The 20,917-nt window shown below is 41.8% G+C and overlaps 1 protein-coding gene and 1 long non-coding RNA gene across 26 annotated transcripts in view; both read left to right on the top strand.

The window, feature by feature from the left end:
• Positions 1–20,917, top strand: part of SH3PXD2A (SH3 and PX domains 2A) — a 338,938-nt gene that overhangs the window by 273,852 nt on the left and 44,169 nt on the right. The window contains exon 1 of one of the 25 annotated variants that reach the window (XM_072995597.2): positions 4,889–6,524. The exons of 23 other annotated variants lie outside the window; for them this stretch is intronic. In XM_072995597.2, coding sequence (XP_072851698.2) covers positions 6,470–6,524 — 55 coding nt within the window. In that variant the 5' untranslated portion in view covers positions 4,889–6,469. Of the gene's footprint in view, positions 1–4,888; positions 6,525–20,917 lie in introns of those variants that run through there. One more of the 25 variants, XM_072995596.2, reaches the window with a different exon arrangement.
• Positions 6,553–20,273, top strand: LOC144587898 (uncharacterized). Its single transcript, XR_013543134.1, has 2 exons — positions 6,553–19,758; positions 20,099–20,273. It is a non-coding gene; the product is annotated as an uncharacterized LOC144587898 (long non-coding RNA).

The raw sequence follows: 20,917 nt of genomic DNA, 5'->3' as shown, positions 1-20,917 counted from the left end.
TACCCTGTCTGACACACAGACTCCCACACCAGCTTCTTCTTCCCAGCTGCTGCTTCTTCTCCCAGCGTCTGCTGAACTTCACCACACAAGCTTCACATATATATACAGTACAGCCCCTCCTCCTGATGTCCCGCCTTCCACTCCCCATAGGATGGAACTTTCCCTCCAAACCCATGACAGACAGGTAACATCAGTGCTGTATGTAACACCTCCCCTCTTTATAAGTTGTTTTGTAGGGGGAAAGCTAAGGTGCTTTTTCCCAAAAAACAACCTGGATAAAACACACAACAACAGTTATACATACCATATCATACTTACTTATACTTACATTCTAAGTTAACCATAGCAATTAGGCATTTAAACATTTACCATATACATTACATCAATTTACCTTTATTCATACAAACCAAGTTCAAAAAACCCAGGTACATTTAACTTTTTGTTCACCAAAATATATACATAGTCCATGTTCTTTCGCCGTCTTCATTCTTCAGGTCTTCTTGACAAGGCGTCAGCAACACAGTTCACTGACCCTCTGACCACCTTCACTTCAAAGTCATAGTCCTGTAGGTTTAAAGCCCACCTCATAAGTTTGCTATTGTGGGTTTTCATTGTCTTTAACCATTGCAGTGGTGAATGGTCAGTGCACAGAACAAAATGTCTTCCCCAGATGTAAGGCTTGGCCTTCTGGATCGCGTAGACTATGGCCAAACACTCCTTCTCCACGGTTGCCAAATGTCTCTCACCTTTTTGAAGTTTCCTACTCAGGTAGGACACTGGATGCTGGTCACCATTCTCATCCTCCTGGCACAGAACTGCTCCTACCCCGCTGTTAGACGCATCGGTGTAGATGATGAACTCCCTGTCGAAGTCTGGAGCACGCAGCACTGGATAGTTGATGAGCGCCTGCTTCAACCTCTGGAACGCCTCCTCACAGTCGCTGGTCCACGGGATGCGGTCATCAGTCTTCTTCCTCGTCAGATCGGTCAGCGGAGCCGCAATCTCGCTAAACCTCGGGATGAACTTTCTGTAGTAGCCCACCAACCCAAGAAATGATTTGACTTTTTTCTTGGTGTTGGGTCTAGGCCAATCACGAACAGCTTCTATTTTGGCCTCCAGGGGTTTTATCACTCCTCCCCCTACCATGTGACCCAAGTATTTTATTTCTGGGCTACCCAGCTGCAGTTTGTTTTCTTTGCAGGGCCTAAGCCAAAGCACTTCCTCCCCTGGGTCAAAGTGCCTCTCCCTGCCTTCCTGGACACACCAGGCTTTCTTTCTGACCTTTTGAGCTTGCAGGGTCTCTGCTGCCAGCTCCAGATTTCTCTTTAGGTCATTCATCAAGGTGTCTATGTATGTCACAACGTCTTGTGGGTCATCCTGGGTGATCTGCTCCCAATTTTGTTTGATCAAATCAAGGGGCCCTTTCACCCTTCTCCCAAATAAAAGTTCAAATGGACTGAACCCGGTACTGGCTTGTGGCACTGATCGATAGGCAAACAAAAGGGATTGCAGCTTCTGGTCCCAATTGTTTGGATTCTCTGCCAAGTAAGCCCTAATCATGCGCATTAGAGTCCCATTGAACTTCTCAGTTAACCCATTACTTTCAGGATGATAGGCAGTGGTTTCCTTGTACTTAATTCCACAGATTTGCCATAAGCGTTTCATGAGCTTTGATGTAAATGATGCGCCCAAATCTGTGATTATCTCTGAGGCAAATCCCATCCTGGACATATACCCCACCAAGGCATCTGCCACTGTGTTAGTTTCAATGTTAGTCAAGGGTATGGCTTCAGGGTACCTCGTGGCATGGTCCACAATGGTGAGAATGAACCTGTTCCCCCTCTTTGTGGCCTTGGGCAAAGGTCCCACAATATCCACCCCTATGCATTTGAACGGAGTGTCAATCACAGGCAAAGGGCACAACTTTGCTTTGGTCCTGTCGCGGCTATTCCCCTGCCTTTGACACACATCACATTGTTTACAGAACTCCCTGATCTGCTTCCCTATGTCAGGCCAGTAAAAATTCTGTGTGATTCTCTGCTGTGTTTTGTTCACCCCTAAGTGCGCAGCAAACATGTCAGAGTGCCCCCTTTGTAAGATCATGGGGCGATACTTTTCAGGTACCACTAGCTGACTTCTGATCCCATCTCCCCCTTTTGAGATATTCCTCAGGGTCTCTCTATATAAAATCCCCTTTTTCTCCAGAAATCTCACTGGGGTTTCAGGTGTTAGCTGGGCGTCAGTCACCTGTTCAAAACATTTTTGGAGAGTGGCGTCTGCCTTTTGCTCTTGTCCAAATCTGCTGTCTGTGGTTAAGGTTTCCACCACAGCTTCTGAACTCCCCTCTGCTTCCGTCTCGGGCTCATCATTACCCCCCTGAACTGTCCCCGTGGTGGCTTGTGAACGTGTAATCACTAGCACCCGTTTCACATGTTCAGCCAGGTCATTTCCCACGAGCACGGCTGCTGGCAGAGTCGATGAAATTGCTAGCCGCCAAACTCCCCTCCAGCCTTGAAAGTTCACAGGTACCTCAGCTACTGGCAGAGAGATCACCTGCCCCTCAATCCCTGCCACCTTCATGCTTTCATTTGGGATTACATACTCCCTAGGAATAATATCTGGATGGCACAGGGTCACCTGGGAACAAGTGTCCCGCAGCCCCCGATACTGATGTCCAAGTATTCCTACGTCCACCCCTGCTGTTTCAAACAACTGAGAATCTGTTCTCACCAGTAGGCAGCGCCTGACCTCTACAAGAGGACCATTTTCCTCAGCCTGATCAGCAGATGTAGCTGTTCCAGATTGAGTAGCCATAGCAACAGGCTCCCTCAGTGACAATGAGCCTTGCTCTTTCTGGACACAGAACACAGCTTTTGGCTTGGTTCCACTCGAATCCTGAGGCACAATTCCTTTTAGCTGCTTTAATTTCTCACACTCTGAGATTAGATGGCCCTTTCCCTGACAGAAATAACATTTTCTGCTATATTTTGAGTCTTTCTCATCTGGTTTTGGTTTTCCCTCCAAAATCTGAGGTCTTGGTTTCATGTCTGAGGGCTTCCCTTCACCATGGGCCCCTCCCCCTTGCTGGCTTTTCCCTGGTCCCGGAGAGTACTTAGGGTCCCATGTTTCCCTCATGTTTTCTTCAGAAGACTTCAGATTTTGATGTTGTGCCTTAACCTGTGTGCCTTCTTTTGGTTTCTTGTCTAGCTGCAATTTCTTCTCTTTTATTCTCAAATCCAGCTCCTTTTGCTTAGCCTCAAACTCAGCCCTGATCTGTAAAATTTCTTCCTCAGCCCTAGCTTTTATCTCTTTTACTTTTTCTTCAGTCTTATCTCTGATTTCTTTTAATTTAATGTCTTTTTGCTGATTATATTTTTCAAGATCTTGCTCACTTTGTCTGGCCTGAGCCTCATACTTTTCTCTTTCCGCAATTTCTTCAACTGATAAGTTGTTATTTTTCTTATTTAGGAATGTTAATTTTAATTGTGCCATTCTAACTCTGTGTTCCAGTTCCATCTCTTCTATCCTCATGGCCATTCCCCTTTTCTTGGCATCTGCCTCTGCCTGACTGATTTCAGCTCTTTCTCTGGCCTCCCTATCCAATTGTCTCATTCTAAATTCATGCTGTTGGGCTAGGAGCATTTTTCTGAGTTCTAAGGTCTGTTCTCCCGTGCTGTCACCCTGCACTGAGCCCAATTCATCCTCAGAACCTTGGTCTACCTGGGGGTCTTTCACTTCACCCATTTCTGCCATTTGTCTTCGAGTCAAGGGCATAATCCCCCCTCAGAACAGGCTGCTTTAAAAAGTCAAGCCTCAAAATAAAACGACCACTTTTTTTTTTCCTTTTGCCTCAGAACCAGCTTTCCCTATAGATTGCTGCTGTCCTTCAGCACTACTTGCAACTGTAGCCAGCCGGAGTCCACCCCCCTCTGCTGGGCCTCTCAGCAGGCAGGCTGAATCACTTCTACTTTACAGTTTTGCCTCAGCTTTTTCCCGCCAAAACAGGCTGCGTCAGAGCACCCTAATCTAGTCCCCAATCTGAGGTTACACGTTCTTCTACTAGTGCACCCCCCCGTGAGGTACACCTAGAAGATTACCTACGTGCTCTCAGATTGTCCCTGACTAGACCCCCCTTGCTCTGGGCACACTTGCCAAGGCTTTGCTGGACCGCTGGACAACTGGACCAGTCGTATCCCACACGCTGGACACCAATCAATGTGACAAACCCAGACCTACTGGGATCTGCCACACGTTAACTAAGCTGCCACCAACCATTCCCTATAAGAAGTCACACAGACCAGGGATGGATTTTCAACAAATAAAAGAATAAGGTTTATTTAAAACAACACACAGGCAAAATAAAATAATCAGGTGAATAAGATATAGTAACGTGGCTTAATCTCATTCATACATGCACACAGTTTGGTTCACACAGAACACTTAACTTGAAGCACAGACCCTGAACCTATCAGTTCTGGCTAACCAACAGACACCTGAACCTATCAGGTTGGTACTCTGACACACAGTAGTACCCTGTCTGACACACAGACTCCCACACCAGCTTCTTCTTCCCAGCTGCTGCTTCTTCTCCCAGCGTCTGCTGAACTTCACCACACAAGCTTCACATATATATACAGTACAGCCCCTCCTCCTGATGTCCCGCCTTCCACTCCCCATAGGATGGAACTTTCCCTCCAAACCCATGACAGACAGGTAACATCAGTGCTGTATGTAACAGCAGGATTGTATCCAGCCACTTGCCATCTTTTCATGAGGAGGTGTTGTGTCTCAAGGGTAGAGACAGAATTTCCGAAGTGAGGCTGATAACAGACCTGATCCAAAATGGGAAATCTCCAGAGCAATCAGAATCAAAACATAACCCTTGCCAAATCAAACAGAATTACATCTCACCTTCAGTACACATCCCTACATATCTCACTGGATGTGTTGGTTTATATTAAAAATCTGTATACTGATAGAGGTGTAGTTTACGGTGCATTTTTTAAAAAAATTATTTGTTTATTAAATTTAGATCCTGCCCCTCTAGACCAGGTCTACTCGGGGCAGCTTACAGCATAAAATAAGACAATATAAAATATAGATAATAATAAAAATACAATTGGTATATTAGTTAATACAATTAATTTAGGAAAGAATTGCCAATAGGATAAGATGGGGAAAAGAAAAATAAAAGACTTAGCTGACTGGAGGGAAGGCCTGCTTAAATAACCAAGTTTTAAACTGTCTTTTAAAAACACCCAGCGAGGTGGGAAGGGCGTTCCATAGCCGAGGGGCCACTGCCGAGAAGGCCTGGTTTCTAGTTTTTTCCTTCCGAGCCTTTCTCAGCGTCAGACCCCTCAGCCGTCCCTGCTGGTGGTGACAGGTGATTCGGGTAGTTCTGGGTGGAAGAAGACAATCTAAAAGATATTTTTAAAAGTCTGAAATATGTCTTTAAAAGAGGAATGTAAAGCACATGCTTTATATGCAGGAGGTTCTGTCTCTGGCATCACCAGGTAGTCTAGGAAAAGCAGTCTGAAACCTGGCAAGCATCTGCCAGCCAGTATTAATAGTACTGTATAGGACTTAGTGGACCACGAGTTTGATGGTATAAGACAGTTTCTGTGTTTCACCCAAGATATAACAATATTATAAACAGTTCACATTTAAAAGGATTGCATTTCATTGTCATGAGAATTTTAAGAGAGAAATCTCAGTTACCCAGTAGTGGGAGTAGAGAGAGATGGACTGGAAAGCCATAAGAATGCAACTGTTATAATATAATCTCTCTACTCTGAGGAATAAATAATTGAATGAATGCTGTTGATTCCAGAGAAGAGTGCTAGTGTGGAAATGCTCTATATTATGCATCTTATGTGGCTGGTAGATACAAAGACAAACTTATCAACCTTTGTAAAGTAACCTGTGGCTATATAGTACAAAGCTTTGTTTAAAAAAATATGATCCATAATCAGCTTTAAAGCTGTTTATTTTACTTCTTCCATGCTTGATTATGTTTGGTAATAGAGTGTTTTTGGTTGTGTGTTGTGCCTGCTATAATCTTTGGGTTAGAAAAACAGAACATTCTTGGAAGATTTCTGGGGTTGCTTTTTGGGAGCGGCCATCTCCTACTCTTTCCGTCTCTGTTCACAGTGAAACATAGTTGGTTAATTGGCAGTTTGCTAGATGTGCTGGCTGTTCTACAGCCATCTCGTTTATAGGAAACATGTTCCAGAGGGCTGACTGTTGTTTCCGTTCCTTGAGGCGTGGCTTCAAAGCTTAGGGATGTTGTTTGAATATGCCTGAGGAGAGAAGCCTGAGGGACATTTTGGAGGGAAGATTTTTGAAAAAAAAAAATCCCCACAGCCACCTCCAATCATAACACGTTTATCCTCAAAGTTACTCAGCTGCTTCACTCATACTATCATTGCTCAGAGGCCAAGAAGAGTGATAAGGCAGGAGCTCTGTGTGGATGGGGGATGTTCAAGGGACACCTGGATGCTTCAGAAAGTGGCGCCGACAATTTGGTAGGCTTTGTTCTGCTCTGCTTTGTATTGAAATGGTATTTAATTGTGCTTGGTAGAAATATCTGCTATGCAAATTGTATCAAATCATGCTGATAGTAGCATCTTGATTTTAGGTTAACTGTTGGGAAGCTACTTAATTGCTGCTTTTGAATGTAGTTGCTGTGGCTTTTGTGGGACAAAAATTATTTGGCTTGTAATGCAACACTGTATATCGGTTCCATGTTGGAACACTGATGCTCCTTCCTGTCTTGCAAGTCATTAATGGTAAACAAAGTTGACCTCATACAGCTGTTCTCTTTTCCTAGCATTTAGAAGTTGTTTGTACATTTAAATCATCACAAATGCCTGTATTAATTCTTGTCATTAAAATAATTTTAAGTAAACTAAATCATACATACTGTATTCTTTGGAAATTAATACTTCTATTTGCTAACAGACTCTTCATAATTATTAAGATCGATTCGTACTCACTTTCTCAGTTCCCCACACATGAAGTATGTTCAAAGTGACATAAATTGCAAAATGTCTGAATCTCCTTCCTAGCTAGCCACATTTTATGTCTAGACCAAATATGACTTTCAAAGTGACAACACAGGAAACTCCTGTCATTGTGATTGGATTTGAGCTTAAATTATGTACTTTCTGACTGATCCATATTAGTTTTTGTAGAATGAGTTCTGTCTCTTAGTGTTAATTTTGACAATGGCTCTGTGTGCTAAGCAGAGGAAAATATGAAAGTACAACTACAGTAGTAATATTACTTCAACCGTGGGATGTCTGTTTTTCACACATTGCAGCAAGAGGCCCACTTTTATATTTATAAATATTTTCTGTTGGATGCCTGTAACATCCAAGATTTGTTTTTAAATAAATGCAGTTTGCTCAATCTGTGAACTCTTAAACAGCCTTCTTCACAGAGTGGAAGTTGCAGTTCAATTGCCTCTTCTTTCATGGATGTGTTTGAAACCATTTGAAATAACAATACAACATTGAAGGGGAAAACTGGTTGTCAGAAATACCTCTTTATCTTAAAACCTAGCTGTTTGGTAACGCACAGAAATTACAGTCACAGGAGACTGCATTTTTTTCCCTTAAGTACTCATGCTCACTAACCTGTTTTCATGCATTAATGTTCTGCTATGCCTGTGATCCTGTTTGGACTGGTGCTGAGCTGACCATGTGGGAAAATAGTTTGCAAATTGAGAGGCAATGCAAAGAGTAATGGTTGGAAGCCTTGAAGATTTGCCTCCCTGATCAAATCAAGCACTAACGAATCCCTTGTCTTGATGCCTGTGTTAGATGTTTCTTGTGTGTTTCCATGGTTCCTGTTAAAAAAAGGTAGATAATATGTCAATAAGAATTTTCAATGCCATTGATAAATTCTGTGACAAGAAGGCAGTCCCTGTGGTTCTTGCAGATTTCAGAATGCCTTTTCTGCAACGTGATAGAAACCCTGTAGTTGCTGCATGCAGGAATATATCCCAGACAGTTCTGCTGTCTGTGCCTTGCCATTTTCAACACAGCAAAATTGAAAATTATGCCCAACTGAAAAATACAGTCCCACTTGAGCCTGATTGGTTGGAAGTGCTTCCAGCAGAAACAGAAAAGCATCTTTTAAAAGTGGCATTGCTGATGTTGGTGCCATGTGTTGTCTATTAAAAGCAAACTGGCAAGCACAGAAGAGCATGTGCAGGGTTTTCCTGCCAGTCACTTCCTATGAATGGCTCTGGTGTGATGAGGCATACTGTACAGTACTTAACCACTCATGGCTTAAAACACTGTGGATAGTTTGTTCACAAAGCATAGCATATCTGTTTGATTATATTTCTGTAGTTTGCTGAGACTGAAGGGATATTTGCTTGATGACTAAAATGAACACATAACACCCTCCCCCATTATTACATTTCTGAATTCATTTGGTCACTCTGGAATGTAAGGGAAACAGTTCAAATTTTGTTCATCTCAAGAGTCTGGAAAAGTCTGAGACAGAGACATTTAGTATCTTGCATGTTGCAGGTGGGACTTATCTAAAGAACTACTCTCTCTTTGTTGTGACCGTGTCTGTCAATATGGCAAAAAATCAGTTTGTGGAACAGAATAGTGTTTATTCCAGAACAGTAGCACCTTCATGAACATCTCCACCTGCCCCCCCCCCCCGTGTTCCGATACTGTGTTTCCCTGAAAATAAGACAGGGTGTTACATTGAATTTTGCTCCAAAAAACACATTAGGGCTTACCATATTTTCAGGGAATGTTTTATATTTTTCATGTACAGCAATCTACATTTATTCAAATACAGTCATGTCATCTTCTTCTGGTTGCTGCACAATGGTAAAGGGTGGGGTTTCACTTAATTGGGGCTTATTTTTGAGGTAGGGCTTATATTACGAGCATCCTGAAAAATCATACTAGGGCTTATTTTGGGGAAGCAGTAGTCGTGAATAAACTGACATATGACTCTTAAATTTGCTAGCCAGGTCCAGTGTCCTCATGTTTGGCACAAATTTGACATGGAAACTTGGGCACCATAAAGGGGTGGAGACTGGGAAGAGATCCAGTGAGTGCAGGCTTTGGGCCCATCATACTTTTACAGCAAAGCGGAGCATGGAAAACGAGGATCATGACTCATGAGGCTTCTTACTGCGTACATCCTGACCTCTCAGGGAGTGGGATGCTGCTACAAGCCTAGAGCTGGGGTAGGACAGTTTGAATGAGCTGTTGCCAACAAAGGTAGGCAGTCTGAGCCAGATGGAAAAACAGTGAGAATGACTGAATGCAGCTTCATAAATGATCTAGTTTTGCCCTCCTTTCAGCCTGTTTATCTGGTATTAGCTCCCCAGGATGGCCCACTGCCAGATGAGAAGCTTTTAAGTTGAGGTTCTAAGAACTCACCTGGAGCATTCTGTGTGCAGAGCAGATGCTCTGCCACTAAGCCATGATACAAATGTGTTAAATTCCAGAAACAATTAGTTGCAGAGGTTTGGAATATAATGTGGTTTATCTAGTCAAATTTAACAGTATTCCTGACAGATAGATAGCTGGGACCTATTGCCATGAATGTAGAAATTCCAATGCTATTGTTAAAGTCCCATTTCATTCTCATTGCAATGTTGTATAAAGGTTTGCCATGTACATAGCTAAGCAATGCTTGTGACCCTTGGAGCTGAAAAAACTTTAAATATTTGAATAGTTAGATGTTTTAGTTCACTGTGAAAAAAGGTGGAAACTGTCCCTTTTCCACAGAGTGATTCATAGATTGTGGTCTCCCTTGCCAACTTCCCCCTGCAGCCAGTTCAACGTACGATTATTTTCAGGTTGGGTGGAGTGGAAGCTTCTGTTCTTACAGGAGTGTCTTATGTTTCTTACATAAGTTAATTCTGGTAAAATAATACATGCAGAATGGAAGACTTATCGTGGCAGAAGGGAATATCTCATGATAGCATGGAAAATGATTTGAAAATGATTTTACAAACTCGCTATACTTAAGATAGCTATATCAAACATGGAAATAAATGAATGGATGTATGAATAAAGTAATAAACAAAAATAAGTTAATCATAGAATTACAATGGTTGCTGTTTTCATTACTAATTCTCATCAAATGGACATATCTCCAGTGTGTAAACTGCTTTACTTTTTTATATCATTGTGTGAAGGCGAGTAATTCCAGAATGTGGTCAAGAATTAAACTGAAACATGATTCAGGCAGTTGCTAGTAATTGATATCACAGTGATCTAGATGATGAGATTAATTTAGTTCTGGATGGGAGTACATGCCCTTGAAGGAGCAGGTAGTAGTTTACGGATATTCTCTAAATCACTGCCTTCTGTAGGCTAGAGTGATAGCACTTGCTATGACTGCTTTTTATCAGCTTTGGCTGATAAGGCAGTGTGTTGTGATAGTTTGAGCTAGGACTTGGGAGGCCTGGTTTCAAATCCTTATTCAGCCATGAAAGTCAAAAGGTGACTATTTTTTCTCAGCCAGAATTAGCTGGGTCTTCACAAGATCATTGTGAAGACACAGCAAATTGGAGGAAGCAAACTATGTACAGGGTCCTTTAGCTCTTTTTAAAGAAAGGCAGTATATAAATGTATCTAATGTTTTAAAAAGTTTGCTAGCTGTAGAGAAAATGGATTGAAGAGAATGCATTAAGGGTCAACCACATAAGCAAAAATGCAGGAAATACATGGGTTTGAGGCAGGATGATTTACATTTTTCCATTGATCACAAGATGCAATGAGAAATGGGAATCAGCCTAGAGTCCCCCCATTCCTGATCCATAGTTTTTCCCTTCTACTAGAGAAGTTTCTGTATTTTAAAAATACAATATGAATCATTTTGCATTAGTTCAGGCTTGTGATTGCTTGAATCATTGCAGAAAGAGAGGATGTGTTGCACGAGTGTGAATGCACTAAGCCCCTTTCCCCTCACCTCTTGCCTCTTACCTCATACTAAAATGAACACTTCACATGTATGCGCAAGACAGTGCCGGCACACTTTCTCCAGCAAAGATACTCTCTCACAACACTCTTCTTTGTTTTTTAAAAGCTTTTCTGGACAACACTCCAATTTATTTTTTATTTCTTAACAACTTAATACCTTAAGAACAGAGAGCAAAGCTCTGTGTGGAAACTGTCAGTTCAGGAAACTGAAATAGGAAGAAGCCTTTCTACTGCTTGTTAATGAAGTTATTTGAACAGCACAACCTGCAGGGCTATAAACAGAACAGCAAGCAAATTGGCTCAAATTCTCTGATGCAACTTCGCAGCACTCAGTGTGAGTGAATTCGCATTTCCCTTGCTGTGTAGCCACACCTTTCTTGTCAATCATCCATGCTTCAGATCCCTGATTTATTGTAATGTACTTTGTATGGGAATGTTCTTACAAGCATTCCAGACACCCCAACTCAGACCTGGGCAAAGTGCGGGCCAAGGGCCACTTACGGTCCGCGAGCCACTCCTGTCCGGCCTGCGGACAGTTTTGAACATCAAAACAACTTATAGCTTTTTGTCTAAAGTTGATCAGTTGCTTATCTTTAACATACCATAAAAACCCTCTTTAGTATTTGTGAAGATTAACAAGTTTAAAATAAAAACGATAACATCACTGTTTCATTTTAAGTAAAGTTGGTTCGGCCCCCGAACACAGTTCAGATTTTTCTTGTGGCCCCCCTATAGAAATTAATTGCTTACCCCTGCTCCAGCTGATTTTAATGAGGCAGGCAAAGTGAGAAAAGTAGATGGAACTATTTACATCGACCATCCTCTAAGCAAAGTATATTTAAAACTATTCTGACAAGAAAGCTCTGCTGAGGGGAGGGTCCACGGAGCTTCTTACTCCACTTTGAGTTAAAGCTGATATTATTCCAAATACTAAAAATATTTTTGAAATATCTGTCTATTGGAGACTGGAAATTGTACACCAGAAGTATTAATGAAAACTGCTTGTTATGACCTAAAATAGATATGTAGAAAAAAGAGCTCTGACAACTAGCTACTCAACTTTCTGTAGCAGTTTTTATAGTAGTACATTATGGAAATCTGTCTAAAAGTGATTAAAGAGTTATTGGTTTTTAGCCCTGTGTAAAGCCAGCACCACTGGTAATGCATGGGTATTTTTTCTCTCTCTAGAGTAGGATAAACAAGAAAAAACAAAAAGGAAGTCACAAATGTGCCATTAGGGTAGGAATCCTGTAAATCCTACTGTTTATTTCAGAATAAATAAATTAATATTTTAAGTAATTATTGATTCTGCTAGTTCAGTGAATTACATATATGCCAATTTTTAACATTAACAGCAGAAAATTAACTTCCTGGTTTCTAATGTTTAGCAGTAGCCAATTGGTTTTCAAGCCTACTATTCAAAGCCTACGGTTAATGCCGAGGCGAGCAAAGTGCAGCTCTCCAGATGCTGTTAAACTGTACTTACCTTCAGCCCTTGCCAGCATTACCATGAGCTGAGAATGCTGGCAATTGCAGTCCAGCAGAATCTGGAGAGCTGCACTTTGCCCAGTCCTGTTCTGGTTCATTACATAAAGTGTAAGGAGTAGTTTGGGCACACGTTTCAGCTTTTATTGTGTGTTCACCCAACCGCATATCTCCAAAATTCTGAGGTTATACAAAGTAATCTTTAAACAGCGGTGGAGTAAAAGATGTTTTTTATTAGGAACATCCTTTATGTTATCATCATCATCTTAGAACTGCAGAGCTGTAATCATCAAGTCCAGCCCCTGTCAAGGAGGCACAGCGAGGAATGAAACTCCCAGTCTCTGGCTCCACAGCCAGATACACTACTTAAACCACTGAGCTAACCAGGAGTTAAAAATGATTGTGTTCTGGAATGTTGTGCATTTTACATTAGTGTAGAATAATAGATGTCAGATAGCCCAGATATACAAGTGGGATAGAGTTGTTCTAAGAGAGCTTTCTCTTGGGTGAGCCTCAGCAGATGGGCTTTGTTTTTAACATGTTTTAAGAAGGAATGTTTTTCTTCAGGCTAGATGGGTCGATGACCCTGAATTCCTTTGTAGCTTGCGGCATGGTTCATCTGTGTGATACTTAACTCTGTTTTTCTAAACCTTGTCAAACCATGGTACACACTGCTGCTATTTACTTGTGTAATATTTTGGCTGTGAAAGCAGGATGGAGGCTAACTGGTTCAAATTGTTTTAGTTTGGATGACCTGGTACCCATGCTGTTTCTCCATGAGAATGAGTGGACCAGATGACTATATAGCTCTTCACACACACATGGTTTTACAGCCACAGATGATCCAGTGTGCTACATTCATTCCACAAGTGGGTGAAACTTGTTTCGTCTCTAAACACCAACTAGTGGAAAAGCTTGGGCAGGCTGTATGAGCTAACTAAGCATAGTCTGAAGCCAAGGTGATTTGACTCTGAATACATGTGAATCTGGACGGTGTTCTCCAAGCAGGGTTTAAAATCTCTGGCAGTGAAAAAAGGGAAATGGTTATGGTGCCATTTTTACAGTCCTCAAACTCTAGAGCCATTTGAAGGACAAAGCTGAGATGGGACAGCAAAGCATATCATTGAGTGCAGTTTTTAACAGTGGTATAGAATCAACAGTGAACCTCATAGTGTCTTGGCAGGATTCAGGGAGAATTTTACATAATTTCCTGCAGATGTTACTACAGAATATTTTTAATGATGGATTGTTCTCCACTCCTGCACAGAGAAATTATGAAGTGAAGGGGGGAAAGGGGACTGACAGACCCATAAATACATTGTCTCACTGTGGTTTTTGAAAGTAAAGTCTCCTGAGCAAATTATCTAGGGTAGAGGGGCTTGGGGCTAGAGGGAGTGGGGATACTGGTTTATAGTTTTGCAGCCTTGACTTCTTGTCTGCAGCTCTTGCCTAAGTTATTTTGTAAAGTCTAGACAGTTTCCCTAAGATGGAGGCAAAAGCAGCTCTCCAGATGTTTCTTTGAAGTTTCTTTATGTATTGGAGCTGTGATGACCCAAGCAGATGACTCATAATGTAGTCCAGGCACAGCCACTTAAGGCTAGTTCATGGCACGGATGCCAAAATGACACAAAGAAGTTTTTTTGCACCATCATTGGATACCAATGGGGCAGAAGAAGATAGCTGAAGCCTGCAGTGTAGTTGAACCTCAATGCAATCTGCTTCTGAGTATGAATTGCTGCCTGTTCTTCATCTCAGGAGGCAAGAGGAACAACTGAAGCAAAGCCTCACATTTGGCACGGAGGGCACTTTGCAGCGCTCACATGTCATTTGCTTTTGAGAAAATGCAACATTTCATCCAATGAAAAACCAGGCTGATATAGCAGGCTCTAAGACCCATACCTTCTTGACAGACAGATCCTGAAAACATACAGTGTCAGCACATTCTTTACCCATGTATTGTAGAGATTCTTGCAACTGGAAACTTTCTCACCACTAGTCTGTTCAAACAATTGGGTGGAATTTCACCGCTTCACTAAGGATGTCCTTTGTCCCAAGAAGACAGCATCCTCCTTGTCTCCAAGTATAGCCTGTGCTTTCTGTGTGCTTTTGCCACCAGTAGATTTAACAAATGGTTGGGCTGAATTTTTTTTTTTGTATCCTGTTGTATATATTCATTTTATTTTCATAAAAATACTTTTGTATAATGTTTTGCAGAGTTGCTGCCATAAATTTTGAATTATGCTTTCTCTTCCAGACTCATAACATTTATTTTTAATGTACTTGGAAGATGTTTGTGCAGATATACAAAATTGTATGAAGCACAGTCTTCCTATTAAATGTTCATTGTCATTTCAGAAAAGAATCCTGGCTTGTTTTTTTGTGTGTGTGAAATTGTATTGTTACTGCACAACATGCAAGTAGGAAAGAAAGAAATCAACAAGTGTATAACATTGTGTCTTGCCATGCCAGTCAGATATTTAATGGTAATATCCTTTGATGCATTTGGGCAAGTAACAATGTCAAGGCAGTTTTAATATTTGCACATGTAGCTCTGACCCACACTAAAATACACAAGTGACAACACATATAGTATTGTTTCACAAGATTATATTTGAATTTTACTGTAGCTTAACATCAATTGCCATTAGCCAAATGTGAACTTTTTGCTTCAGAAATGCAAGAATAGGCAATATTTTTATTAGACCACTAAAAAAATTGAACAAACAACGGAGGTCTGTGGATAAAATCCACTTCTTCAGGCTTATGCACCAATATTTTGCAGGACATGTAATAATGGGCTGAAGCTACAAGAAGCCAGATTTAGACTGAATATCAGGGAAAACGTCATAACTGTTAGAGCAGTACGACAATGGAACCAATGAACTCTGGAGGTGGTAAGCACTCCAAAGCTGGAGGCATTCAAGAGAAAATTGGAGAACCATCTATCAGATCTGCTTTGACTTGGATTCCTGGACTCAATGGCCTTATAGACCCCTTCCAACTCCATTATTCTATGATTCTATGATGCTTTGATTTTTTGCTTCAAAGTATACTAAAAATTGTTTAGTGCCCTAAGTAACTGAAGTACAGAGCAGGCACAGATCAAATCATTACCAGCCCCTTTGCTAGCTTTTCAAGTTCTTAGCCCCTACAGGAAATGCTTTAATGTACAGTACTGTAGTAATAAAGAAGAGTAATATTCACACATGTATTACCAGGTCTAGTATACCCAGTTGACTAGTAGGCGGGGCACCTTCCAAGGCCCACTAGTCAACTGCATATAGGAGCAATGACTCCTGTTCTCTCCCACACTGTAGGTTTTGTTTTGTTTTATTCATTATAAAGTTTTAAAATCATCACATGAGTAGGAAAGTCGAGGGAAGGAAACAGTCAATAGGGCTGCACAGCGTACCAGCCTGACACTGAAGCATATGGCATGATAATGAATATACTTTATGTATGTTAGTTTGTTGTTCCCCATGCAGAGAAGACAGATGTTGTTGCTCCTGGATTGCCCAGTTGGTCATATAAATAGGTGTGTGTGTGTGTGTGTGTGTGTGTGTGTGTGTGTGTGTGTGTGTGTGTGTGTGTGTGTGTGTGTGTGTGTGTGTGTTTGCTTGCATGGAAGAGAGAGTGGCCCAAGTGTGGCCCTCTAGATGTTACATTGCAACTGCCTCAGCCCTAGCCAGCATAGCTGGGGGGGGGGGGGAGTTGGGAGATGTGATCCAGTGACATCTGGAGGGTTGCACTTTGCCCATCTCTCATACAGGTATATGTATCAGGGTCAAGTCATTTGGAATTGAAAAGAAATTTTCATATTGATCAGGTTTGCTTTGATTCTGGGAATGCTTTGCCTTCCCCTATACGAGAATGCAATAATTTGTTTCAGCTTCATTTTTGAAGCCATATGAGCCTACTCTGATCCAAGCTGGGTCTATTTAGGTCTGTTTTAGCTTTTTTGTGCTGTGAAATGCTAGTGCACAAGACTCAAGTTCAGGGTGAAATGAAATGCTTCAGAGTTCATGGTTTTTACTAGAGTGCTAACTTTATAGTGCAGCCCTTTTCACTCAGGCTAAGTTTACTTCTGAAGAAGAAGTCATAGGACCATTTTACATCTAATTAGGATCAGATGTGTATCAGCTTCTGGTCTGTTTACTTCTGTGCCATAATTACAAATGCATGTTCAGCTTGATATGCCTCCTCTCCTTCCTTACCATTAACAACTCCTCATTTTCAGCAGCGTATCTACCCAAAACATCATCAAAATGAGTTGACTATATTGGTTCTCCCCCCCCCCTTCCCTCCATTATTGTTAGCACAGCCAGGTGCCGTGAGTGAATGTCAGGTTGGGAGACTCTTGGTCCTGCTGTGTGACAGAAGTAACAAAAATAAATCTCTGCTTGGGAGTATTGTGGGGTGATAAGGAGGAGAGATTATCTGTCACTGTGATTGATGGGTATCATTACCTGGTCTTTTGTGTGTAGTGATCACCAGTCCTTGTGGCTGGGTAGAGTTTGTTGACCTTTTGCACACTGTATTTATCAGTGCTGAGAGCCAAATTTTATTGAGTTTCAAACTTCTTTTTTGTTGAAGATCTGCTGATGTTTGTGGATTTCAGTGGCTTCCCTGTGCGGTCTAATGTAATGATTGCTGGTGTTGTCCTTTATTTCAGTACTTTGAAATAGAATTTCATGTTCAACTTGTTTTAGGGCATGTTCAGCTACTGCTGATTTTTCTGGTTGTTTTAGTCTGCAGTGTCTCTCATGTTCTTTGATTCTGGTGTAGATGCTTCGTTTTGTGGTTCCAATATATACTGCTCTCTAGAAACTTGGGAAATTTGGGACTTAAATGAGGTTGAAATCCCTGTCCTCAAAAGGGGGAGGGGGATTTTTTTTCATACTGTATTTTGTTGTAGTTTGTAGATGTATATGTTCAAATAAAAATATTATTTAAAAAGAAAGAAAGAAATCCTAGAGATGAGCAGTACAATTTTTCTGGAGCCAACTTACAACGACGATTTTGCTTTCTGATTCCAGAAACTTGGTTGTATTTGTCTGTTATCCCAAAAGTTGGCCTAGCTGCATGTGATGTTATGTTATGAGACTAACAAGAAAGAAGACTGAAATACATTAAGGATAGGAGACAGTGGTCAACATGAATCTTTTTCAAAACCGTATTTAAAATTATGGAAAACTGTTAATTTAAAAAATTCTGTTGGTTTAAGATCTGAGTTAAGCCTATCTCATGTCAACTCAAAGGATAATTTATCTTACCATAAAGTAAAGCCCTCTGTCCTCCCCTTCTCTTCTGAATCTGGTCCTAGATGACGAAGACAAAGTGGAGGTGCATGGTAGGTATGTTTTAAAGCAGACATAATTTGTGAAGCGTATGCCATCATTTCTGATTTTGGTGCATGTCTATTATGAAATTAGCCCTAGCTTATAGTTTACTGGCAGTGTGTAGCTTGAGTTGACCTGAAAGAGCATTAACTCTACCCTTAACACAGCAGGTTGTTTTTTAAAAAAAATCACTGAGGATCTATTGGGCATGTGGATGATGTCTTCCCATCCCATTGAAGAATGACTGTCTCCTAACTTACATACATGAAATTCAAATCAAATTGCCCTTAAGCACCTACTTAGTCCAGGATGTTCAGCATAAGAGCTAAAGCCAACATCCCAGAATCTATTTGTGCTTTTGCTTCTCTCCATGTTCCTGTACTCAGCTGCCCAGTTCTTGCTCATTTTTTCCTGCCCTCCCTCTCTTAATAACTCTGGTAATTTTCCAAGCTGGGTTTTCCCCAAGAAATAAGGTATGGGAGAAGCAGAGAGGATTGCCTAATAACAATAGCATCGAATTTGCACTTAGCATGGAGACTTTTATAGGGAACTGCATTTAAAAGGATGTATTCTCTGCTTGTTTCTTTCACTTAGGATATGACCACATGGGGAAATAGATTGCAATTTAAGCTCCTTATAGGGTCATCTGGTGCAGTCTTTTCTCAGCAGTGACACTATGCACAAGGTAATGACTATAAAGCTCATACCTGCCTCTGATCTGTGCCCAAGCTGGACTGTTTTTGGTCCAGTTTGGGGCTTCTACTTTTTGAGTCTGGGCTTAGCAATTCTCCAGCAATAGAAGGGTTACTTTAAGTGAGATCATTCCCATTAAAGTGACCTTCTGTGGTGCAATCAGGCAGTTGGAGTTTTCCAATTGCACTCTTACACCAGAGTCATCTTCAAGCCAGCACAGCCACTAGAAAAGACATGAGCTAAGCTCATAATTAGTTGACGCCACTAGCTATCTTTTAGGTTACCAGCCCTCCCTGTCTTGCTTGAGCAGGACCTCGCTTTACAACAGGTCGCTGTAAACAACACAGGTGGATTTCTTAGAAGAACCGGGAGGCTTACTGTTGATCTTTGCCTCCCTTTAGCAGTTGAAAGTTCTCATGTGTGCTGTCTGGAACTGGTCTGTTGAGACTGGGGTCTGCTGTTCCTTCTAAGGTGAAGCACTTGAGTGAAGCTCAGGTCTTTGCAATATTGGTGCTGTCTCTCTGTTGGCTCTGCTCCTTTGGAAGGTTGGGCTGCATGTTGTATACTGCTGGACACTCAGAGTTTGGTTTAGCTGCTGGTCCAGGTATTGACTCTGGAACTAATGCCAGCTTGGTTCCTCTGGCTGCTGTACAATATATTTGTGTGTGCAGGTTGGCTCTTCAGTTCCATTTTGTTCTCAAAACCAATCACTATATTATGGGAGCATTTGCAGATCCCTCTGCCTTGACATGTGTTGTTATATACAGTGGTGCCCTGCTTGACAACGGCCCCGTTAGACGACGAAATCACTTTACAATGAGTTTTTTGCAATCACTATAGCGATCACAAAACGATGTTCCTATGGGGTTTTTTTGCTTTACGTCCTGCTTCGGGAACCGTTTTTTTCGCTGGACGATGATTAAAAACAGCTGATTGGCGGTTCGCAAAATGGCTCCCCGCTGTTTTCCGGACCTATTTTCACAACACAGGGATCGTAAAATGGCCGTCCTATGGAGGATCTTCGCTGGACAATCAGGTATTTCCCCCATTGGAATGCATTAACCAGTTTTCAATGCATTCCAATGGGTTTTTTTTGCATGATGACAATTTCGCTTAACAGCAATTTTCCTGGAATGGATTATCGTTGTCGAGCAAGGCACCACTGTATAGTAATACAATGTTTGGATTTGGGTCTGCAGCTGGCCCCAGATTTTAGCCCTCTTGACACTCAAGGACTAAGGAAGCTTCAACAGGAGTTGAGGGAAAAGAAATGTGTCTGAAAGACATGTACAGTGGTGCCCCGCATAGCGACGATAATCCGTTCCGAAAATATCATCGCTATGTGGATTCATCACTATGCGGGGCAAAAAAGCCCATAGGAACGCATTAAAACACGTTTAATGCATTCCTATGGGCAAAAAACTCACCATTCTGTGAAAATCCTCCATACGGCCGCCATTTTCGCTGCCCGGTAAGCGAGGAAAGGGCACGAAAACAGTGCGGGTGGCCATTTTCTTTAGCCAGTGGCCATTTTGGAACCGCCAATCAGCTGTTAAAAAAACATCGCTATGCAAAAATCGGTAAGCGAAACGCTTACCAATCATCGCAAAGCAGTTTTTGGCCATTAGGAACATCGTAATGTGATCGCTTTTGCGATCACAAATAACACGTCACTATGCGGATTCGTCATTAACCGAGGCACTCATTAAGCGAGGCACCACTGTATTATTTTGTTATTGCTGTTTTCCATGTTCTTTCAGTAACAGGAAGGAAGGAAGGAAGGAAGGAAGGAAGGAAGGAAGGAAGGAAGGAAGGAAGGAAGGAAGGAAGGAAGGAAGGAAGGAAGGAAGGAAGGAAGGAAGGAAGGAAGGAAGGAAGGAAGGAAGGAAGGAAGGAAGGAAGGAAGGAAGGAAGGAAGGAAGGAAGGAAGGAAGGAAGGAAGGAAGGAAGGAAGGAAGGAAGGAAGGAAGGAAGGAAGGAAGGAAGGAAGGAAGGAAGGAAGGAAGGAAGGAAGGAAGGAAGGAAGGAAGGAAGGAAGGAAGGAAGGAAGGAAGGAAGGAAGGAAGGAAGGAAGGAAGGAAGGAAGGAAGGAAGGAAGGAAGGAAGGAAGGAAGGAAGGAAGGAAGGAAGGAAGGAAGGAAGGAAGGAAGGAAGGAAGGAAGGAAGGAAGGAAGGAAGGAAGGAAGGAAGGAAGGAAGGAAGGAAGGAAGGAAGGAAGGAAGGAAGGAAGGAAGGAAGGAAGGAAGGAAGGAAGGAAGGAAGGAAGGAAGGAAGGAAGGAAGGAAGGAAGGAAGGAAGGAAGGAAGGAAGGAAAGGAAGGAAAGGTTGTTCCATTTACACACACAAACATTCTGTCTCTCTCTTAACAATATCCTCTTCCCCCTCCACTGCTGAGGACTGGACTGCGGACTGGACTGCTGCGCTCTTAGAGAA

The sequence above is a fragment of the Pogona vitticeps genome, chromosome 3 (genome assembly GCF_051106095.1).
Source record: "Pogona vitticeps strain Pit_001003342236 chromosome 3, PviZW2.1, whole genome shotgun sequence".
NCBI lineage: Eukaryota > Metazoa > Chordata > Lepidosauria > Squamata > Agamidae > Pogona > Pogona vitticeps.
Note: the sequence above shows the minus strand (reverse complement) of the source record. Positions and strands in the feature narration are given on the sequence as shown.